Below are 25516 nucleotides of genomic sequence, written 5' to 3'. Positions count from 1 at the left end.
CTTTATGTTGTATCTAAAAATAGAGTCAGTCCTGCCTAGAATATGAGGCAAGTCTACTAGAGAACCAGTGTAGCAGAGAGCACAGCCGCTCCATGTCAGATCCCGCAGAAATGATGAGCCACATGCCCCTGCAACAATCCCACCCACTGCTTCCCTCCTCCTCCAACCCTCCTGGATACTGTTGCAGGGTACCCCCATTTGTGTGATGAAGTAATAAAGAATGCAGGAATAAGAGACTGACTTTTCAGTGAGATAAAATGAGGTGAAGGCAGCCTCCAGCTGCTATGATAGTCCAGGCAGTACACAATCTTTAGACATGAAAAGAGGGGGGCGCTGATGGAGCTCAGCTCCCAGTTGCCATGATGAGGACGGTTACCAGCCATTCTGTACCATCTGCCGGGAATAACCGGGAGTCATTCCTATTTTTACCCAGGCGCCCTCGGCCAACCTCACCTGAGGCCAGCCAGGAGCACTCATGGGATGACAAGGACGGCTACCAGTCCTTCTGCACTGTACCGTCTGCCACCAGGGAAGGGAGGGGAGAGGATGCTGCTGTTCAGTGCCGCAGCACCACGCCTACAAGCAGCATGCAGTAGACATATGGTGACATTGAAAAAAAGTCAAGAAACGATTTTTTCCCCTTTTCTTTCATGGTGGGGGAGGAGGGTTAAATTGACAAGATATACCCTGAATCACCTCGGACAATGTGTTTGACCCTACAGGCATTGGAAGCTCAGCCAAGAATGCAAATACATTTCGGAGACTGCGGTGACTGTGGGATAGCTGGAGTCCTCGGTCCCCCCTCCCTTCCTCCATGAGCATCCATTTGATTCTTTGGCTTTCCGTTACGCTTGTCACACAGCACTGTGTTGTGGTATCTGTATCATAGCCTGGAGATTTTTTTCAAATGCTTTGGCATTTCGTCTTCTGTAACGGAGCTCTGATACAACAGATTTATCTCCCCATACAGCGATCAGATCCAGTACCTCCCGTACGGTCCATGCTGGAGCTCTTTTTGGATTTGGGACTGCATCGCCACCCGTGCTGATCAGAGCTCCACGCTGGGCAAACAGCAAACTCAATTCAAAAGTTCGCAGGGCTTTTCCCGTCTACCTGGCCAGTGCATCCGAGTTCAGATGGCTTTCCAGAGCGGTCACAATGGTGCACTGTGGGATACCGCCTGGAGGCCAATACCGTCCATTTGCGGCCACACTAACCCTAATCCGACATGGCAATACCGATTTCAGCGCTACTCCTCTCGTCAGGGACGAGTACAGAAACCAGTTTAAAGAGCCCTTTATATCGATATAAAGGGCCTCATGTGGACAGGCGCAGGGCTAAATCCATTTAACGCTGCTAAATTTGGTTTAAACATGTAGTGTAGACCAGGCCTCAGTTTAACTGTTTTACTCATGACAATAAAGACCAAAGGAATTGAACCATAACATAGTCTCAGTATAAGAAACTAAAGAGACAATAGATGAAATCCTGGCATTATTGAAGTCAATTGGAATTTTGTCATCAACTTCCATGGGGCCAGGATTTCACCCTAGACCAGAGTTCCTGGCTCCTAGTCAGTTACTTAGATTATACCTCTCCTGACTTATTCAATAGGTTCATGCTGGCAAATATTACAAAGGCAGACACACTCAATATCAGTGAGATAATGAAGTCATGATGGGTACATTTTAGACTTGATATTTGTTTAGCTGAGATAGTGTAACTAGTGACTCTCTCTCTTACTTCTAAACAATAAAAGGTGTCCAAAAAAGATTTTTTTTCCTAGTTTGTTTTAGATACCTGCTTCTGGCTAGTTTATGAGTATCCTGAACTTCTTGTACACCAACCATCCAATGAAAGTGTGGATTACATAATTCCCATAAATTATCCTGATTTGAATATTAGCTAATTTTATAACCAAGTAATTTAATTTCTGGTATGAGAAACTTATCTTGAGGTTTAAATTCCAAATAATTTTTCATTTAAAATTTTGGTAGATGTTAGAGTGTGAAGATACTGAAAAAGTTAATGTGCACATCATAATGAAGCGCACAGAAATAAAGATGTATTTTTAAAAGATTCCATACAAGTCACACTGCAGAACTTCACTTATATCAGAGATTCTCATACACCATTTTGAAAATCCATGCCTGCTAGTCATATTCTGAGTATTTTTTACATGCAGTAGAACAGGACTGAGGCTGAACAGATGAACACATCCTTTAAAAAAGATGTTAAGTAGATGCATGTTTTAAGTAGCTAGCAAACAACTGAGATGGCAGGATTCCTTTCAAGATTTTCCCTCTCCCTCAGTATTATGGAGGTAGAATTAACTCCATAGTCAAGGTTGTATTGAGATTTACAGATTAAAAAAACTCAATTTCCATTCAGGGCTATACAATGTACGTTTCCAGATTTAACACATGCAAATCAGTTAATTGAACTGTAAATGCATAAACTTACCAAGGGAACAGGGTCAACTTCAAATGTTTCATTTGCTGGATCTTTTATTAGCTCTTCCGTTTCCAAAAGAGTTCCCAAATTGCAATTTTGCTCATTTTCAGCTCCAGTCCAGTAGGTGCTTGTTACACATGGCTGCGCCGAGAACTTTTTGCTTTCCATTTTTTCATTCAATTTCCCTTTTGAGTTCTGTACACATGTTACAACTGCAGCAGAAACAAAGGAGGATGTTGAATTGGAGGAGCTTGCTTTGTCAATGTCTTCTGAAGTCTGCTTTACTGAAAGTGTTTTTGGAATTTTGTGAGAAGCATTCTTTGAATGAGTTGTAGCATGTACAACTTGGCCATGAAAAAGCTGTTTATTAAGAGGTTGCTTATGAGGCTTAGTCATTGGTATTTCTGCTTTAGTATCTCTCTCTAAGTCACGTTTTTCCCTCAATGCTTTGATGGATGAGGGCAATTGCCTTGGAGAAGAAAGTGGTGATGACGATGAGGCAGTAGAGAGTTGAGGGGATCTCGGAGATATTTTTAATGAAGCATTATCTTTTGACTGTAACACAGCTCTTGATATAACTTTTGGCTTCACATTTTTAAAGTTTGGTTTTGGAAAGCTAACAATCTCAGCTTTTCTAGCTTTGGTTATTGTTGAAACGATAGGAGACCGATTTTTTGGTTTCACTGCAATTTGTTCAGAACTAGTTTTAAGTGAAATCTTTCTGTTGCAACCTCTGATTAATGCATCATTCTTTCCCAATTTAGAAGGCCCATCTCCAGCTTCTGCCAAAGCTGAAACAGAAAGTCTTGGTTTTTTTGATCCTGTCATAGGTATAGGAATACATAAATCAGGACTGGTTTCACCAGCTGTTGGACTGAAGACCACAAAAGTTGCCTCACATTTCAGCTCAGCTGTAGCAGTCCCTTCTGGTTTTGGTATACTGCTTTGTATTGATTCAGACACTGCAAAATAGCTGGGTACATCTTGGAAAGCAGTGTTTTTAGCCGAGACATTTTGTTCTTTGGCTAAATGTTCACTCACTTTGTTTACCACCTGTTCTTGGTCTATACCCACATCAAAACTCTGTATTGGCAGAGCATATAAATCATTTACAGAGTAATTAATTACCATCCTGGTTGGAGATGTGTCAGTTTTGGCATGTTCAGGTGTGCTATGCAAATACGTTTTTGAATCTTTCTCCATATTAAAATCCTCTGGTGACACCGAATTCTTAGAGTGACAATCTAACCATTCAGCAACTAGTTTTAAGGACTGCATTTCCATTTCTTGGGACTCTCTATTTTGTGGTGCTACATCAACATAATTGGTGCCTTTTAAAGACTGTTCACTAACCCCTCCAACATCTGGAGAAGCAAGAGGTGGTACTACCAAATCTGAACAATTATTTGATGTGTTTGGGCCCCCTGAAGCTTCCAGCACAGATGAATTAGGAGGTTTTTCAGGGCTACTTGTCTCAAAACTTTTTCTCATATGCATTTCATCAGAAGAGATGCATGTCAGTGGGAGAAATGCATCTTCGTTTTCACTTCCCATAGTTCTCCCCAAGTTTTTAACCATATCAAGAGATTCATTGACACCAGTGACCCCTAATGCCACATGAGCAAAACCTACTTCATTTTCGATTTCAGAGTTTTTGCTCCATTCCGAAGAGGTAAGGTGCATTGTACAGTTACAGTCATTCTGTCTATAAGGCACTGGTTGGTCAGTACTTTGATTCTGCACTCCTTTCAGAGCAAGGTTCTCTTTTAGGATGCTGGTTGGTTCCTTTAAGTTATGCTTCAAGACATAAATACAAGTTTGTTCAGTTGCAGAAGACACACATGTGGCATCAATATCGCTCAATGAAGCCCCTCTACAGATAAATTCACCCCCCGTCTTTTGTAGATCAAGTGCTCCAATACATTCCTGGTTTAAAGAAATAGTTGTGAAATCATTTACATCCTTAAAATCCATGTTATCTTCATGCTCAGCCATTTTATTACATTGGCTAGCTGAATTTCCATTTATATTCATGGTATGATTAATTGAGAGTGGTGTAGTTGTGTTACATGTAAATTTATTTCCATTTTCATCGCTGATAAATAAGGGAGACTGCAAGCCATTCTTTGCCTTATTTTCTGATTTTTCAACATTCATTCTTAGTTTTAATTTAAAACTTTTGTCATCTTATTTTCACTTAAAATTCTAGAAAACATAGGTTCTTCTGAATGTTGGAGAATGCAAAGCTTGGCCCCAGAACAGTTCAGTTTCGTTGTAGGACACTCAATTCGTCTTGCTTACATGCTCTTCACGTATATCCACAAATGTTCTAGAACTTGAACCCCTTATGTATTCTAAAATAAAAAAAAAAAAAGGACATGAAAGTTAGCTGAACCAGAATTTAATACCAGATATTTTATAGGCTGCTTAGTCTTTGAAAAATTTGTAATTTTTACAAATGGAAATCCTTTTGCCTTAAAAAGTAATCAAAATTGAAAATGTTCAACAGCCCTACCAGATAAACAGTTCAGAGAATCTACTAACAAAAGAGTAACTTTTTAAACAAGTAAATCTAGATTATAACCCTCATTTTCACTATCCCCACAACTCCAGTACCACTCCTGCATTTAATGAGGGAGACAAAGTGTCAAGTACCTGTCCACAATGTGTCAATATTTTCTGAAACTGAAAAGCAACTGTGTGGTAATTGGAAGACAGAAAACAAAACTGGCTAACTCAAATATCAGTGAAGATGTTGCCTATACACATCCTTCATTTTTATTATTCTGCATTTAAAATGATCAGCTGTTTAGAGCTGTACTACGTATGCCTCCTCTGTTGAAGATTCATACAGCTGAATATTTTAGTAGAGAGTCATCAATGGTGAGTATTTCTCAGCAAGGAGCTGGAGATTTCTGAACCACCACAAGTCTCACTCAAGTTTTTTATAGGATGTTCCAAACGGTTCAGGTCAAAACTTGTCAACCAGTACTGCAATAAGCTATAAGCATGTCCCAACCTAATCAGTATAAAATACCTGCTATGAGGAAGGAGGAGACTAAAAGATAGAAGTCCTTATGACCTTCCTTTCTCACTTCTTTATAGTCACCATAAGCACAGAGGAGCAAAGCAAGGGACAGAGGCTCTGAGGAGAGGCCCTACTAGTAGGGCCCTATTTATAAGGCTTTTAAGAATTGCTGTATGCAAGTTTCTACAGGATGCTGAAGGTCACCTGAGTTAGCATGAGTTGTAACTCTACATCTGCCCCACCAGACAATCAGTTTTTGAACACACCCTCCTTTTTGACAGATGTGACTTTGGGGAAGTCCTCATGTTCATCAAGTATTGCACAACCATTGAAAGTATAATTAGTATTAATATAAGATGAAAAGATAGCTGCGGTGCTATCTTTGATAATCCATCAAAAAAGCAGTGTCGAGAATTTTAAGGTTACATAGCTGTCAGTCACTTGAGTCAAATGACTAAATTATTGTTGCATACATAAACTTAAGTTTTCTCCGTGTGTAAATTGTACTACAGTGCTGTGTTGTGACTACACTGTAGTCTAGATTACAGACTTACATGAGCATGCTGATGTAAATTCTTAGCATCTACTATTGTGTAGCATGAATAGCAGTCTATAAAAGACCTCACATACAATATAGTTACAGTGAAGTAGGTAAGAGCTACCCTGGCCTGCATAATTTGCTTGACACCTTACTAAACTATAAAAACAGTTTTTATTTCAAAAATACAGCATGCAATCATGTACTTTAAGATCATATAGCAAAACAAAGTTATTTCCTGATTTGAATGCTTACCTGTCCATGCAATCTTAATTTTAGATCCAGTTATGGATTTTTTTTTGGTAGCTATTTGACTAGAAACCACAGGGGTCCAACAGAAGAAGTGGTCATTGCACAGTCAGTTAATTATGCATGCTAGTCCTGAGTAAGGTTGGTCAATTGTTGATGAATAACCCTTTTACTGTTTACAGTAGTAACATTTACATTCATGCATGAAGGATGCTTTTCAAATACTCAATCATATCAAAACTGGTCTTCTGAGATATCATAAGAAAATTTCACTCCTAAGTATCTACCCCTTCCAGCAAATTCTGATTAGAACTTGAAGATTTATGTTATTTCCTATAAAGGTGTTCTTTCCACTCTCAGAGACTGAGGGCTTGTCTACATCACAAAGTTGCAGCGCTGGTGAGGGGGTTACAGCGCTGCAACTTAGGAGGTGTACACATCTGCAGGGCATCACCAGCGCTGCAACTCCCTGTTTGCAGCGCTGGCCGTACTCCCATTTTGTCTCGGGTGTAGAGGATCCAGCGCTGGTGATCCAGCGCTGGTAATCAAGTGTAGACACTTACCAGCGCTTTTCTTGACCTCCGTGGAATAAGCAGGTATCCCAGCATACCTGAGGAAGCCTCTGGTAATCAAGCTGGTCTCCTTCCCCGGTTTGCTCTCGCGTTCCCCGAACCCCCGAGCAAGCAGGTCTCCTTCCCTGCGGTTTGCAGGGTGGTTCGGGGAACGCGAGAGCAAACCGCGGCGAAGCTGGTCTCCTTCCCGGTTTGCTCTCGCGTTCCCCGAACCCCCCTTGAAGCCGCCCAACAGCGCTGCAGTGTGGCCACATCTAACACCACTTGCAGCGCTGGTTGCTGTAAGTGTGGTCACTCTGCAGCGCTGGCCCTATACAGCTGTAACAACCAGCGCTGCAAAATTGTAGATGTAGACATACCCTGAGCTGTTTTTGCTGCAACATTTAGTGAGAGTTGACACTCGGCTACAAGACGTGACGTTTTCAGACCAACCGAGTTTGAAGTGACTGAAAAGGTCACATCAAAAATGCATAGATAACCTTAAATGACAGTATTCACTAGTGCTTGCTGTAAATATCCACACAAAAGTTAGACAAGATATAGTCCTAAAAAATGTATTTGGTAAAGCATGTATGCATTTTATTTTACTGTCTTAATTTACAAGTGCACTGAGTGATTATTTTGCATTCTAGCTTTATTAAACAGGAAATCTGCTAAACAATGTAGTCAGTATATGACCATACCCAATTCAACCAGTTTAATGCTGAAGTCATAGGAAACGAGATTAAACTGACTTAAGTAAAACAGCACACAAATAACTTCTGTGTATCTGTGCATAAATTAATTCTTTGAGATCCAATGCACCATTGAATGAAACTAAAACAGTGTATTGAAAGGCAGACTATGATGAGTAGAGCTGAATAGGAAACATTTCCTGTCTCTCAGAAATGTAAAATAAGCTTGCATTCCTCATCAGAATGTAACTGAAAAACTTCAAGAGGTCTCAGGTTAAGAGCCTTGTGGTTGGTATAGTCACCTGGAATCTGGGACACCCACGTTCAAGTCCCTACTACAATAATATTTAATTATTTCCTGGCAAAAATGTTTAATTGAAACTAGTATGTTCCCACAAAAAAAAGTTTTGACAAATTTACATTTTTAATTTAAAAAAGTACACTGAGTTTCTCATTCAGCTCTGGTAAGTTTGTCTCACTTGTAACAGTTATGTAAGCCCATGTTCCAGGCCATCAATAGCAGCTCCATTCATGTAGCAGTTGGTGTTACAAAGTGGCAACTGATCAAGTTTTTAAAGTATACAAAAATAGTACATAACTGCACATACGTGGCCTATTGTAGATTTGTAAATTCTAGGGCCAGCAGGTATGACTGATCATCTACTCTGACTTCCTGTGTAACAAACTGTAGAACTTGCCAAAATAATTCTTAGAACACATTTTAGAAAGACATCCAATCTTGATTTAAAAATTGCCAGTGATGGAGAATCCACCAAAACCCTTCATAAATTGTTCCCGGCCAACGGGGCTCCAAAGCCAGCGCTCTGGGCAGGGGCAGAGGCAGTGCGCACTTGTTAACTTTAATCTACCTATGTTTATCAACACTAGAGGAGATATGGCAGTGTAGCTTTAATGCAAGCTAGCTGAATCAATACAAATCTTCATTGTGCTAGATTACAGCTATCTTAGGTATGCTTACCTACATAGACGTACCCTAAGAGTTGAATATTATGAAGGAACCAGAGACTAGAACAAGTTGACTCTTTATTTTCCTTAATTCAGACGTGTACATTTATACATTCAATGATTTTCAGATTATGAGATGTCAAATCTGCCAAGGGTATGGGCAACATAAATTATTACATTTGAAGGCTGTGAAGATGAAGGAAAGGAAAGAATTAAATGTAGTTCAGGATATAACTAGGATAGGATAAAATTAAAATGACTCCTTTTTGAACCGATAGGTCTGACCAACCAACCATGCATGACATCTGTTCTGAAATCTCTCTTCTAGATTCTCCCTATTTGGGCTGGCCTTGATTTCCAATATTGCATCTTGAGACCCCTGGCTACTTTTCCTAAGCCTCCTGTAGCCACTCATTCAGAAGCCAGTGTTTCCTGTACCCTCTCTTTTGCAAGGGATGAAGCTTAGAGAGGCAAGAGCCAGCACTCAAGTTGATGGACACAATGGACTTACCTAGGAGCCAAGGCATATGGTAGTATCAAATAATATGGTATTGAATCAACTTAAAATGCCGTACTTTCTAGTACTGTTGTACCAGTGTTACTGTAAATACAGAGTCAATACCGAGTCACATTAAGCAGTGATTTATTTTGTGCGCTAACAGAAGTTGCCTTGATTAGCTTTGTAGGAAAAGAAACCAATGCCAGCCCATTTGCCTATACATCCCAACACTTACATAACAACTAAGATCAGGCACAAGCACTTGGTTTTCCTCTATTTTCAAACAAATATTCTACATCCCCCCCCCCCACCCCAATCTCTTTCAACTAGTAGTTCATTAATGGAGAAAGAAGGAAGTTTTGGTGCTCATGAGACAGCTGTCTTTTTGCTTACATGGGAGCTGATAGCTTCTTTGTCTGTTTTTCCACTCTTTATTTCTTGGAACGTTTTCTACTATGTTCAAAACAATGTGTTTAACACTTGGAAAAAAATACTGTACAAGTCATTTTTGCCTTGAAGGACATTTCTATTTCTGTCTTGTCAGCTTGTTTAATGCAAATCTTTCCCTATTGATTTTTCCCTTGAATATTGTCAAGTTAGTTGGGATACTTGATCTATCCTAACCCCTTCTCAATTAGCTCTTCCTGCCCCATTCGCTTGGTTCTTCCCACTCCTCAGTATTCTACTCATCACAAAATTCCTCCAAACATGCCCCCACTTGCTTCTCATCCTGTCCAAGGTGAGTTAAAGTTCTTCTTGTTTTTCCTTTTGGATGAGTAGAGGGCCTCTGTCAGGAGAAAGGGTCCTTATGTCTTCAACAAAAGCCAGATCGGAGGCATTGTCTAAGGTCCCCTCTTCTATAGTGGACCATGGGGAAGGAAAGCAGCAACAAGGATCTCTCCTCTGAAGCCCTACAAAGTATGAAGGATGTCTGAATAAATGCTCAACTCCCACTCACATGGGAGATCTCCTCAGTGAAATTGAAATGACTGCAGGGACACTTCATGTTTGATGACATATGCTCCTCAACAGGTGGGAGCTGCTGCCTGCTACAAGTCTCCTCTTGACTGACAAGTTTAAGACTTTGCATAAGAGACTGTTAAGGAGAATACATAACACAGGAATATAAACTTAGGGAACAGCACAGAAGGCGCCACCACCACCAGGTTGCAGGCACGGAAAGAGAGCCTAGAGAGTGTCATTCAAGTAGCACAAGCTATTAATGACTCCCAGAAAAAGATTTTAATTTTCCAAGTCATAAGCTTGAAACTATGCCGTTAGATTTGGAAATCAAGGCAGAATTGTGGCCTTAGCTGTCTAATGCAAACATTCATAGTACTAGAATTTCTACTTTACAATCAGAAAAACAGATCATAATTGTATAGTATGTTTTGCACTATAAAGAATGGGTGTTAAAAGTCAGTTAACATCAAGTCATGTCCCTGAAACTCTTAGCATTACCACATTCTGGTGTGGAATCCCCTCTTTCTTGAATTATATGCCCCTACCCTCCTACCCCCCAACCTACAGTACAGACCACTATGTAATCCAATAGTAATGTATAGTGTCAGCACAGCAGTATAGAGTTTGGCGAAACACACTGGCTTCAGTTAATGCAATTTCATAGATTAAGGCAATCATTTACTGACCTCTTGTATATAGCAGACCATAGAACTTCACCCACTAATAAAGACAACTAGCAGAATTTATGGGGTTGAACTACAGCATACATTTTAGAAAGACATCCAGTCTTTACAGAGTCTGGGTTATCAACTTTAATTTACAATATAATGGAATAAAATAAATGCAGTATTACTATTTAGCATTATAGATTAATATAACAGTTTATTTGATTCTTGCCTGAAAGAGATAAGTCAAGTAAGCTGGGGCAGAGTCTCTAATGACTCGAAAATACAATATGGAATAAGACTTCTTGCTAATGTATCCTTTACGTGGTATGAATTAAACTGTAGGATCCATAGGATGTCCCATTGTGATCTTTAAAAAGATATGGCCAGTACAAAAGAAGTTATCACTCCAGAAAGACCACCACCATAGTGAGGGGAAAACTAACTTTTGCCACTAATCCAGCCATCTTGCTGTATTTTGATGCAAAAGATTGAAGATTTGCTGGAACCTCTCAAATTGGAAATTTAAGTGTTCATTGATCAAATATGAAGGTGACAACATTGCAATAGTTCCTGTATATTTTGACAAAGTTCTGTTTTATACATTGTGAACACAAGAGGCTAGCATAACTGCATCAAAGAAGTTGCAAGAGGAGGTTGCAGGTTTTCACAAATTGGTGAGACAGTTGAGGCTTTTAGCATCCAAGCAGGTGTGGTAGGTTGCTTGAGACTGAGAAACATTTTAGCAGAAACATTCAGCTAAAGTGAAAAGTAGTGAAATAGTGTTGATACTGCAATTTTCATCTTTCAAGCTAAAACATAAAAAAGGGTGTAATGGGATAGCTGCAGACTCTAAACTGTGGAATACAATGCATCAGTTACACTGTTCAGGAAAAAGTGGAAAAATTCTAAAGCAAAAGGTAAATTCTGAAGCTTATTCCATGACCATGGAATAATAGCACACTAGCCCCTGATCACAACATCTCATTGGAGGAAAAACAAAACAAAACACTATTTTACTCACTCCCCAAAACAAGGAGAGTCTGTCAAATATGGTGTAGTACTATCTAGCACATCCCAGGGCAAGAAGATGAACTACCTAAATAAAAAGAGATTGTATTTTATCAAAGTTGTACAGAGCAGTTCTAAAGTTACAGCCCAATTTATTTTGTGACAGCAGGAAGCTGCCTGACAACATTGCTCTAGCCCTAAAACAGATTCTCCATACTGCTAGTTTAGTGAATGCTGATAGCCTGTCTGCAGTCTTCCAAGGGCTAAAATTCCAGTAGATTCTTGTAAAGAAAGAAGCTGGGTATAGATCACTCAACACTATGCCAGGTGGAGGTTGTGTTTGTGTCTCACTCACATGATTCAGAATTGGCCTAGAAGTTCAGCCTTCTGGAATCATGTCTTAACGTTTGCTAGTTGAATGTAGTTCCCTCTCAGTTCAAGGGGATAAAACCCTGAATGGAGAAGAGTGCCCTGGGGAACTAGAGGAACTGCAGTCTTGCGGTGTGCACTACATGCAGACTTTATACTGAAGGTCTAAAAAAATTTAAGATCTAACAAGACTATTTCTAGATTACCTGAAGTGCCTAGAAAACCCTGTGCTGTGCTACCAAAGGATAATTAGAATTTGTATTTTAATAGGCAAATAGTTGCATCGGTATCTATTTCAATTACTTTAAGCAACTAGATCCAGGGAGAAGAATTTTCTAAAAATTATACATTAAAATAAACATTGCTTGTTGTTTTGCAACAAGTGACACCAACTATTAAATCACTTACCATTTCCAGTTTATCCAGCCTCTAGGTCAGAATTCTAGGCTTTCCTATACCTTAAAAGCCATACAAAGTTCACATTCAAGTTTATGCTTCTCAAGATGTTCTCCTATTCAAAGCACTTGGCTGTCAACAGTTTCCAATGGAGCATAAATTAAACACCCATAACCCCACTCACTCCCCACCCCCGCCATCGCTTCACTGTGTTGCATGCCCTGAATGTCAGAGCTAGAACACTCCTTTGACTTCAACTGAAGAATGATTCAAAGCAAGTGCAGGTTATCATACACAAATGCCATGTGCTGTCTGTATGATGTTCCACTTAAGTGGGCAGCCATGTTCTAAAGAAGCTGAATAACGTGAACTTTAGCTGTTAACTCATGACTGGATTACTATGAATAAAAAAAAGCATGAAAAACTATGGCAAGGTCCACATACTAAGATGATAAAAGTTGTTTTCTGAGAGCAAGCAAATAGGCACTCATTGCCATAATCCATACACACTGGAAGATGCAACAATCCAACAAGACTGACTCCAACTAAGTTGCCAATATCATTAATAGGTGACAGCTCTCTGACATCTTTTTGGTTTGCCTTCCCCGGGTTAAAAGAAATAGAGCCTCAGTTAGTTTTCATCCTCACTCCCAAGTCAAGCAGGTGCTAAGTAATTCACTCATTTGCAGCAACTGGATTCAGTGAAATCCTTGGAACTTTATGCCATTTTCTTACTAATGACAACGCTGTCCGCATCTTACTAATTCTTGGAAGACTGAGGTTTATGTTGGTTAAAAATATGCCTTTGCACTACATGATTGCACCAGCTAGATTTCCAAGGCTTATGAATAAAATGATGAGTTATAAGTAGCAGTAGTATAGTGATTGTTTGGACAACATGGTTATCCTTATGTAACCCTTTGTTTACCTACCTACTTTTAAAGTGATTGGTGACCAGATGTCCAGATATTATTGGGACCATCCCAATATTAGGGCAGTGTCATATATACATATGAAAAACTTTCCCTCTTCCTCCCCTCCCCAAAAAAGGGGTACCTTTTTTCCCCACACTTGCTATCTGGTCACCTTACTGATGACTCAAGTGCCCCAGGCCAGATCAACTCAGCTAGACATGCTATTGCCCAAGAAATTAAGAAAGTGAGTTTATTAAGAAGTAGTTGAGTGAAGTCAGAAAGATGAAAGAAAGATTCTCCTATTCCTACCACTAGAAGAAATTCAATTCTGTATTAGTGGGAACAAGATGTCAACACTCCACATTTCACTATTGCTGCATCCTTTAGACCTGAGATAGGATGAAGTTAAGTAGAATTAAAATTTGACATTTATATCCTTAAGGCATATGGCATTTAGTTTCTTTCATACACACCACATTGTCCAAACTATTTTATGAGTCATTTGAAGGCTTCTTGGATCTGAGCTAAGAACTTACTCACCCCTTGGAACAGAATTCATACAAGTGAAAGATTGCTCAGGTTTTAGGCACTCTGACAAACGAGATCCTAATAGCCTGAAGGAAACCAGTATCTGGGCCAGAGCACTACTGTTGTTTGGTACTGAATTATCTTTCTAGCCCCCTTGGACATGAGAGAAAAGGGCAACACATAAGCCAAAAAGCCTGGCCAGAGAACTGACAGTGCTCAACTTTCCATGCAAGTGCTGGGAAGAAAGCTTGGCTAATTTCCTGTTGGAACCGATAGCAAGGGGGCCTCCCTAAGGGAGGGACCACTTGTTAGCCTATTGAGGATCTTCTGATCTTATTCCCATTCCTTTGCTTACAGGGCATGTCAGCTTAGCCAGCTGGCCTGAATTTTTGCCCTGGATACAGACAGCCTTGCCTGCAATATAACATTTTCTACAACCTACTACCACAGAGTGCAAAAGTCACAGCTCCAAACAATTGGACCAAGAGTGGCTGATGTAGTTTTGCTGCCTCCTAGCCCCCACTCAGTCTGCGGTTCCAGAAGTCTCAGGAAAATTAGGGTCCCAGTTTTTTTGGCAGCTTCTCAGGCTCTACTGCCTGTCCTGCTATAATGGTTTCAGCAACTGGGAGAGGGAGGCCTCACCAGAGCCTGCAGACCAGTGTAGACTGATGTTATCAATTCCTCCACTCCTATCTAGTCCACACAACTCTTCTCAGTCTGCTGCAGTCCTGCTGGAGCTGTAGTGCACCCACCTGCCTCTTTGCTCTGCTTGCTGCTGGCCAAATGAGCAGAACTGCTGCTGGGAGCTGCATTCTACTTGCCACAGGCCAAATGACAAACTGCTGCTGAGCTCTACCCACATAAGGCAACTAGAGCTGACTGAGAACTGTAAGGTACAAAGGGATCAGTAGCTTAAAATAACCACGACAATCTCTCTCACCCAGCGAAGTATTCCCAGTAGCAAACCAGAAATGTAGTCTCCTCCCCCTAAAACTTCAGCTCTCTATAGGTCCTCTTACCCAATCTCAGCAAGCATCAGTCTTCATCAGGGTGATCCCATACCCAGTCATCGTCCAGGTGGTTCCGAAGAGGTGCTGATATTTTGTATATTACCCAAGTACAAAACTTAGTTTGGGGACATTGGGATATAATTTAGTTATCTGCATTTAATATGTAAACAAGGTATGCCTCTCTCAGTCAACTCCCCTTGCTCTCCAGCAGAGTGCTCACTGAGGCCATGTCTACATCTAAAATTTTGCAGCGCTGGTTGTTACAGCTGTATTAGTACAGCTGTATAGGGCCAGCGCTGCAGAGTGACCACACTTACAGCAACCAGCGCTGCAAGTGGTGTTAGATGTGGCCACACTGCAGCGCTGTTGGGCGGCTTCAAGGGAGGTTCGGGGAACGCGAGAGCAAACCGCGGCGAAGCTGGTCTCCTTTCCCGGTTTGCTCTCTCGTTCCCCGAACCCCCGAACAAGCAGGTCTCCTTCCCTGCGGTTTGCAGGGGGGTTCGGGGAACGCGAGAGCAAACCGCGGCGAAGCTGGTCTCCTTCCCCGGTTTGCTCTCGCGTTCCCCGAACCCCGAGCAAGCAGGTCTCCTTCCCTGCGGTTTGCTGGGTGGTTCGCGGAACGCGAGAGCAAACCGCGGCGAAGCTGGTCTCCTTCCCCGGTTTGCTCTCGCGTTCCCGGAGCCACCCAGCAAACCGCAGGGAAGGAGACCTGCTTGCTCGGGGTTCCGGGAACGAGAGAGCAAACCGGGAAAGGAGACCAGCTTGATTACCAGAGGCTTCCTCCTTCCACGGAGGTCAAGAAAAGCGCTGGTAGGTGTCTACATTGGATTACCAGCGCTGGATCACCAGCGCTGGATCCTCTACACCCGAGACAAAACGGGAGTACGGCCAGCGCTGCAAACAGGGAGTTGCAGCGCTGGTGATGCCCTGCAGATGTGTACACCTTCAAAGTTGCAGCGCTGTAACTCCCTCACCAGCGCTGCAACTTTCTGATGTAGACAAGCCCTGAGTTACTTCTCTTCTCTCATATGCTTCAGACTACAGAGCATACAAACTCCTCAATTTTGCACTCTAGAACATGCATTAAATTCTGCAAATAAAAGTCAAGTAAGACTCTTAATTCACTCTTTGAGCTCTTTAATTGACAAATTTCCTGCAAAATTCATGAACATGCAGAGGATGTAGCAGAGACACTGAAAACCATTTGCACTGATTCAGTGTTACCTTCACAACCACAAAGGCAAGAACTGTGGCTTTCCACTATGAACTATTAACATTCTGCATCAGTTGATTCCTACGTTTACTGGGAGGTCTGTAAAACGGTGACAGGAATGGCTGTTGTTCATAGAATCAGAAGTGCCAACAAGCTGCCGACCTGCAGCAGTGATTGCCCTACTGAAGCCTGGGAAACCCCTAGAGGATGCAGCCAGCTACCACCCATGTCTCTCCTCTCAACCACCAACAAGTTCATGGAACGGGCACTACTCCTCCGTCCGTCTAATATTGAAGACATCCTCCCAGCAAAGCAAGCAGGATTTCACCCGAAGAGGAACTGTTGTGACCAAGTAGCTTCACTTTCCAGTCACGCTGAGGCAGGATTCCAATGTAAGTTGAAGACAAGAACTGCCCTTGTTGATCCGTCCTCAGCATATGACACTGTCTGGAGACAGGGCCTCCTCTTCAAGGTCTCCTGCGTCATTCACTGCCGGCAAACGATAAGCCTCTTGGCAGCAATGACTGGAGACTGCCACTTTAAGGTATACCTTAAATGGTCAGATCAGTAGAACAAGAACTCTCAACTTGGGCATCCCTCAGAGCTCTGTCCTGGCCCCAACACTTTTTAATCTATACATCATGGACATACCAGCGATGGAGCCAAGGAAATTCATGTAGGCAGATATTGCCCAAGCCTCCATACCACTAGCTGCAACCTAGCCCGAGATCTTAGTACAATGGCCGATTATTTCCAATGCTGGAAACTTAGGCCTTATATTATATATATTATAAAAACAAACACACACACACAGTGTAACTACTTTCCACTTGAATAATAAAATGGCTAATACCAAACTTGATGTGCAGTTCTGCGGTGAGAGTGTTAGCCACAAAGCTAATCCAAAGCATCTTGGCAATACATTGGACAGGAATTTGACCTTATGACAATATCTCGAGAACACGTGTGATAAGGTCAAGTCTCGTGTCACGCTTATCAGAAAATAGGCTGAAACAGTCCATGGACCATACAAACCACAATTGCCTTGGTATACTCTGCAGCTGAATATCACGCACCAGTATGGTCTCATAGCAGTCACACTAAATTCCTTGACACTCAACTCAATAAAGCTAACTACGTGTATAGTGTTGGGGATGGTCAAATCTATTCCAGTTGGCTGGCTCCCAGCTGTATCGCACATCCAGCCTCCACAGATTAGAAGAGCTGCTCAGACATCTTGCTTTCATAATTATGTTAACGCAAATACAAGGATCCCAGTGCATCAGGACCTGCAGAACCCACCACAGATGAGATTAAAATCCAACCACCCTCTATGGAACCGCATCACCATCTCACATGGAGCACTTCGACCACTCAAAACAAACAGCTCATCATTGATCCTGTTGAGGAACCACCGAGTTTTGATTTATATCAGAAAGACTGGTGCAGATTGAACTGCACCAGGACATCTCATGGGAGACATGGACAAATGCTCTTTAAATGGAAAACAAGGCAAATACCCGTATGCGACTGTGGTAACCAGGCACAAATGATCGAGCACATAACATCTGAATGTCCCCTTCGTTCTTTTGCCAGGAGCCTGAAGGACATTCACCAGCTCACTGCTGCAGCAACGTGCTGGCTATCTAACTTAGATATAAATTTGTAGTTAAGCCATACAAAAGAAGTTGATTCCTCGTACACATGCTGGAGAAAGGTTCCTATTTGCTACTGGTGAGTGGCTTTTTCCACCTGACATCTTAGGATTTGGCAAGTTTAGCCAAAGTTAAGATATTAACAAGCTTCTCTCTCTTCCTCACATGCACAAGTTTCTCTTCACTCTGATAAGGTATTTTGGGGAGGATTTTCGTGGCAGTTCATTGAAACATTTATAGTTCTTTACGTCAGAAGTGCAAGAGCCTGGATGCCTATCAGGGGAGAATGCAAAGTTATAGTATTAGGGGCCCCTCTACTACAAACAAACCAACCACCTTACATGCCCATTTAGCATGCTCAAGTTCACATATTCAGATTTATTTTCATCCTACTTTCAGTCTCAAACAGGCACAACTCTGTCCCGTTCTCCCCCAGCCCTCAATTCCTAAGGGATTTTACATGTCTGCTAATGGTTTGCCCCCCATCACCAGTTCTTGACTATTATGTCATATGCAATATCTGGTTTGTGTCCCACCCCATTGTGATAGTCTGTGTCTATGTATACAAATACCTCCTCATCTTATGACTGGATTTAAACAATATATAGAAAGCTTTTTTTAGCATCCCTGTTACATTACTGTTTGGGAGACAGAGAAAGTTTAAAGATTCAAGTTGGCACATTTTGTTTGCCCTTCAGCTTTATTAAACTAAAACTTTCACTTCATTACAGCCATCATTCCACAGAGCAGGTAGCTTATGTTACGCTAGTTATAGTAGTACTTGAATGTAGCCAACTTTAAATAAATTAAAGCAGGGAAAAGAAAAATATGTTTATTACTGTCTTTACTGGCCTATTTCTAACAGATTAAATGCCTTAAGAACTTGCTGTAGACCACATAGTAAGATACCAACTTCAATAAGTATTAACATTCCAGTAAATTAGAAAATCTAGTTGTTTAAGCCAAAAGGCTCTACTAAAACCAGACCATTCCATGAACTAGTACTTATTTTCTATTTTTTTTTTAAACAAAAAGAGTATAATGTACCAACTGCTCCACATATTTTTTTCATGTCACACCAAAGACTGGTGCACAATAATCTTGAATAAAATAGATTAGAAGAGAGATGTAGCACCTATTTGGATGCTGTAATGCAATACAGGCCTGCTAAATAAGACCTGCTGTGTGCTCTCTTTTATATGCCAAAATTAAACAGAACATGCCTCACTATTCAGCTTTATTTGTATGTTGACTACTGGTATGTGTAGTCAGTAGAATACATTCAATAGGTCCACCTGTTAAAGTAGTTTCTAACAAAAAAAGTAAAGGCTATTTTAAATCTAAGTATCATAACCACCACAACTTTAATGCCATATCAAAACAGTAGGTCCACTGTTTAGGGTAGGTTAACCAATCAAACAGCAGCAGTGGCAATGCTAAAGCCAATTTGGAGGAACAACAACATTTCCCTGGAATCCCAACTGAAACTGCTGCACGCATTAGTCATCTTCATTTTTCTGTATGTGTGCAAGACATTGAACCTTACGGCAGAACTTGAATGGAAAATATATGTAGTAGAGATGAGATGCTTCCGTAAAATCCTGGGCATCTCCTACTTTGATCATGTCACTAACAAAGAGGCCTGCAACATCACCCCCCAATGTGCTGGGTCATATGAAGATCTCCTGACGACCGTGAAGAAACACAAGCTGAAGCGGTACAGCCATATAACAAGATCATCTGCCTATCCAAGATCATCCTCCAAGGGACAGTACAGGGAAAGAAGAGCTAGACAGAAGAATAGATGGATTGACAACATAAGAGTGGACAGGAATGGACTTCGCGGAGACTCACGCACTGACACTATCATCAGGGGGGTGGATGCTCATCGAAGATGGTGCCCCAATGACCAGTGTGGTTATGGGAGTGGTGATGATCATGAAGAACCAATCAAATGTATCCCACCACAGAGCAACATGATGTCACTTAGATACATAAGGGTAAGTAAATTTGTTTTATACAAGAAATTTTGAATGACAAAATTTGCTAGTTCAATACTAAAGACGACACCAAATATGTAACCTAAAAAAGCAGAGCACTTGACAAGTATCTACCGCGTACAAGATGTAAGAACCAGCATACTTAATAATAAAGCTGTTATAATAAAGCATAGGTAAAGCCTTTCCATCGTTGTGAACGAAAAACAGTGGAGGTAGATGCTCTAAGCCTGTCATTAGAGAGGTGACAGCACCTATGGTAACTGAAGTAAGTAATAGCTTGAACACCAACACCACCACACAGCAGAACAAAAGGCATTATTAATATACCAGAATAAGATTTAAAAAGAACCAATTCAATATACACTTCTGAAGTACAAGCTTCACTTACATATTTACATCAGATTTTTGCAGAACAGTCTAAGCATCACACAAGTAGACTAGCCTTTTACATTTGTTTAGCTGGTACTTGCCCAAGACAAGAAATGCTCAGTATTGGTATTTTAACTTTCAGGTTCTCATACAACCACAGAAATTTGCAATCTTTAAGGTTTGACATTTCAGGAAAAAATTTCCACTGGTTTGTTTTTAAACAAATGTTTTCATTAATTTGCCTTGGCTTTTAAATAAGTAAAAATGGAAGTTACTGTACATTTGACTTGATAGTGTCCCTTGAATTTGCGGTCATAGGAAGCCATTAAGTGTCACTCCAGATTTTAAACAGAAGTACGCAAAAAAGTGCCTCGGTGACCTTGATAAATTATAACAGCAGTAAGCACACCAGCAGCTCCCAGATATCAATCCACTGCCTCCCCAATATCCTGATTGGATAGACTGACCTTGCAACATGTCCATGAGGACAATGAATTCAGATTATTTGGATTGGGCAGGAAAGTGGATTTCAAGTTATTGGCTCTCTCTTTGATGAATGCTGAGTCATTAGTCCCCTCCCAAATTAAGGCAGGACTGCCACATATGCATTTCATGTGGCACATGAGGATTTGGCAGTCCAGTCATGTATTCCCACTTCTCAGCTGCAATGTTACACAGCCAGTTAAGGTGGAGGAAAGCTGAAGACATTTACCTGAAGTTGCACTTTTTGGCTGCTAGAGACTGCTGATGCACCTCCTCTCCCTGCTGGATCAGAGCCAGGCATGAGCAGCTGAGTGATGGCAACTGAGGATAAAGCTCTGGGCAGCAGCACAAGTGAAGGACCTCACCTGGTCCCAAGCTCTCCTTCCTGCTGCCAGCTGCACCATGATCCACCTAGAACCCCTCCCCCAGACCCTCAGCAACCACATTCTCTACAGCAGAGCCAATAGTCACAAACCATCTACCCAGTTACCTTCCCCTTCCAGAACTCTTCAGGATTTAGCCCAGGCAGAGCTGCTGTTAAGTTCTGCTCCATGTTCTCTCCCCACCACCATTGCTCAGGGCAGAGTGTGTTGATCATAAATTAAATTGGATTATTTGCAAGTTCTCTCACTGAATAATTTGACTAGCAATAGGCTGGGGCTTGAGCAAAACTTCATTGAAGCTGATGAGCATGAAAACTGCTCTTCATTTCAGGCTAAATGTAAGAGGCAGTTAAGCTCTTTTCAGGAGTAAAAGTAGCTGAAACAATAGGAGCCCCTACCCACACACAGGCCACATGCAAGACCAATCAGATTGAGTTTCTTTTCCTAATGGAAAACCTGTAAAACCTCGGAAGATACAGACGCTCCCTGGATTATGCAAACCCGATTTACACAAATCCACATTTACAGAAAAAGTTCCATAAGTGCCATAAGCTAGAAAGTTCGGACTTTTTTGGCGGCATAATGGTCGGGTATGCCTTTCCGACTTACCCAAAATTAGAGTTATGCAAGGCGTTCCACAATAGAACGCTTGTGTAAATCGGGGAGCACCCATAGGTCCATCAATGGCTATTTGCCAAGATGGTCAGAGATACAACCCCATTCTCCGGCTGTCTCTAGCCTCTGATTGCTAGAAGCTGGGAGTGGATGACAGGGCATGGATCACTTGATAATTGCCCTGTTCTGTTCATTCCCTCTGACATATCTGGCATTGGCCACTGTTGAAGACAGGACACTTGGCCTGATGGATGATTGATCTGATCCAGTACAGCTGTTTTTATGTTTTTACCCCAACTATTGACTAACTGCCTGGGTTAATGGATAACAATAGTGTTATACATGCAACAAAACTTGGCAGCTACATTGAGGTGATTCCAACTCAAGTGCCTCCACCAACTACACTATGGCACCAGGAGAGGTAGTCTCAGACACGTGCCAAAGCAATTTATATAGGTTCAAATCCACACTGAGTCACACCTGGAAGCGAACTGAGAGTCAGCGTACACCAGAGTGCTGATATGATAGCCCACTTGGTAAACAATGTTAACTGGAAGGTTGTCACCTTATGTACCATCTCAGTTTTCTGGGCTAAGATGTAGCAATCAAAGAATTCACTGCAGTAACTGAAACTTGATATGCCAAAAATGTAACGCAGCAACAGCTTAGCTCTTAGACACTGATCTTGATGCTCCAAGATAATCACATAACATGGAGGATCCAACATATTCATAGATCAGGGCCAGATTAAGGAACTCAAGGGTCCTTACACATTCCTGCCCCATTGCTGTTGCCTCACCCCCTCCCCATCTGGAGTAGCAATGCCCTTCCCAGGAAAGCCCCTCTTACACCTCCTTCTCCCAAGAAGCAGCAGAGGTCCTTTCCCCTTAGGATCAACCAGCAGTCTCTCTCTCTTGCCTCAAGACATCCAGAAACAGAGGTGACAATAGGGTCGCCAATATTGCATTTAAAAAATAAGAGACTAGGTTTTTAGCACCATGCCCCACCCCACCACTCCTCTTGATATCTTCAATAGCAGTACTCACCTACATTTGCCAGGGGTACTTCTTGCTGCTTTTTGAAGGTGGTCTTGGCTGTCAGGACCAGGCTCTCTGCCCATCTCGCTTCTCCATGCTGCAGCAGCCACAGACCAGCAATTATGCACCTCTGCTGGGGATGCTGGCAGAGACTCTAAGCGGGGAGGCTACAGCCCAACACTACTTCCTCACCCTGGCTTCCTTCCCACCATCAGTTGCAAATTCCTAATGGCTGGGACTTGCTCACTTGTACCATGCATGTCCCTGGGGATGTCTCTCTCTCAGTTGAGTGCTACTATAATAGCAACATTGTTTTGCAAAGTTGTATCATTTAATAAAGTATCCCTTGGTTCCACAGTTTACCACATGGATATGGCCTCCACATTCAGTGGGTATGCCACTGCATACATACAGAGAAGCTAAGAGTTGGAGAACATCATGAGCACAGTGGAGGGATGGACTTTCCCTTCTCAGCCTGGGCGGAGAATGTCCAGAGCTAAATGTAAGGACCATGCTGATGGTGCTTGTGATCAAACCAGGGCACTCAGGCATCAGTTAAGAAACAAGCAGAACCAGCAGGTGAGAAATCTATTGTGTAATAATGTGCAGACATTCTGTGGCACAGTCAAGCAGGTGTCTGGACAGACAGAGCCCTCCATGTTTGCCAAATTTCTCCTAGTTTCTGCCCAGATCCCTGGTGTCCAGGAGGCTCCCCTGTCAGTAGCTCCAGGCCTCCCCAAGGGAACAGCCAGTGCCCAGCCTCTGTGCTTTTCACATGTCTGATGTTCATGCTCAGCACTTTGCTCCAAGATGGGGAAGGACACAATGCCTGACACTGGTTCGCTGCAACAGAGCCACGTGGCACTGCATGTGCAGAGCATGAGGCAGGCAAGCAAAGCCCTACAAGAGCCTAGCACCAAGCAGCAGAAGCCCCGCTGCTGGGCCAGGCCAGGCCTCTGCCACCTGTTCCACCAGGACACCATGCTGCCCTGATTAATCCAGCCCCAACCACTTCCCTGCTGGCTTCCTCCCATGACTGCCCCAGGGTATGCGAAGCTCCTTGTGTGCCTCAGAGCAGCTGGGACTCTGGCATCCTCTCTACAGGAAAGCTTGGTGGCGGCTCCAAGCTAGGCTCACATGTGCACTCTGGGATGACTGCTACGGAACTAGAGGAGACACACACACACCTGGCCCCATCCATTTGCCCTACCAGACACAGCCTGTGCAAGGAAAGCAGATGGGGCCATGCTCAAGCACTAGCATCAGCAGGAGGCCCTGTCCAGCAGCAGCCAGTATGCACAAGTGAATCTTTCCACTCCCTTCTTGACCCTGGCCCTTGAACGCAACCCTGTCTGTTTTCTCTGCACGACACTGAAGAGGCGCAGGGGAGTAGAAAGATCCACCTGTGTGTACTGGCCCCCTGCTGTTGAAATATAGGATAAAAAGGTACCTCTTACTGATTTTCTATTTAAATAAGGGACATCCCTTGTAATAGGGAACTTGGCAAATCTATACAACAGTATGGTGACCCTCAATATTTACACCCCTGCTCGGGGTGGGGGTATCTGCTTCTGTGAATGTGGCCTATTGCATTTTGCCACATTGCTGGGGGATAATTGAAAAAACACCCAGGAGCAGTGTCTTGGAGTGAACATCCTATTGGGATACAGAGGACAGCTATTACTTGAGACTGTTTATAGACTGCAGAAAACATTACACTGGTTAAACTATGGTCACTGTTCGAAAACAAGCAACTTTTCTTCGCAACTATGAGAACCTTAGAATCTAACTTGGGACTCCAGGGTCTGGGGCCTTAGGTTCAGACATATAGGTTGGATTAAGGCATAAACACTATCCTCTACATTGCTAGCTCATGTAACAAATGACAGGCAAACATCCTCATTTAGAAGGGGATTATAGATCCTTGCAACATTTTCCAGTTTTTCCTCAGCACCTCCTCAATCTTATCCAGATTGAGAATCCGTCAGTGAGCTGTAAGGATTCTCTAGTCTTCCCAAAACCTGGGCCAGACACAGATCACTAGTAAATACTGTTTTGAGCATTAAAAATGTGATTCTGTTGCATATTCAGGTGGCAGTGTTGTACATTCAAACTCCCTCAACACATTTGAAGTGTCAGTTTCGGTATGGATAGTCTTTTGTTAAGTATTTATACATTGCCTAGCACAATAGGGTCCTCGTCTGGGACAGACTCCTAGACACTACTGCAATACAAATACTATTACTACTGTATTAAGAAAAGCACTCTTATCAATTTTCTCTTTGGAAATGTTCGGTATTCTGATCAAAAGTTGATCAGAGATCACACTTCATACATTCATAGGGCTACTAAAGTGGATTTAAAGATTGCTTGAAATTTTCTGGAGCATGAAGAAAGTAAAACTTACCAGTTTTAATCAGATTTCTCTCACTTCATTTAAAAAGCAGCAGTTCAGTAGTTCTCTCTTAAAAAAGAGGGGAGCATATCACATTAAATTTCGCCATCACATCAGCCACAGGATACAGTGCATCAGCCAACATATGGTAAATCAGTTCCAATTGCCTTCGCAGTTTTCATACTTAGTTTTAACTGTTTGCTTCATTTCATGTTTTCCAGGGTCTTAAATGCACTGTCACTTAATGCTACAGTTATACATAGAAGTTTGTAAGTTTCTTCTCTTGAGAAAACTACAATAATCAATATGGTGCCATCATCTGTTCCTGAAATATTAACCTTGTGTTGTATTCAGGTACATAATTCAAGAAATGGAAGTATATTCTCTGCTAACTACACAAGACAAACAGTAAGATGTACACCTCAATTCATATTTATAGCACAATCAGCTTTAAGATCTATGTTTTTAAGCTTGGAAAACTGCTAATGACTTTCAGAACACATCATAATTCCTCTCATATGAAAGAGACA

General features: G+C 41.9%; 1 protein-coding gene across 6 annotated transcripts in view; it reads right to left on the bottom strand.

The window, feature by feature from the left end:
- MTUS1 (microtubule associated scaffold protein 1) overlaps positions 1–25516 on the bottom strand; it is a 204888-nt gene that overhangs the window by 153911 nt on the left and 25461 nt on the right. For all 6 annotated transcript variants that reach the window (XM_050947385.1, XM_050947377.1, XM_050947382.1 and 3 more), the window contains exon 2: positions 2464–4808. In XM_050947385.1, coding sequence (XP_050803342.1) covers positions 2464–4611 — 2148 coding nt within the window. In that variant the 5' untranslated portion in view covers positions 4612–4808. The remainder of the gene's footprint in view (positions 1–2463; positions 4809–25516) is intronic.

This window comes from Gopherus flavomarginatus, chromosome 3 (genome assembly GCF_025201925.1).
Source record: "Gopherus flavomarginatus isolate rGopFla2 chromosome 3, rGopFla2.mat.asm, whole genome shotgun sequence".
NCBI classification, from domain to species: Eukaryota; Metazoa; Chordata; order Testudines; family Testudinidae; genus Gopherus; species Gopherus flavomarginatus.
Note: the sequence above shows the minus strand (reverse complement) of the source record. Positions and strands in the feature narration are given on the sequence as shown.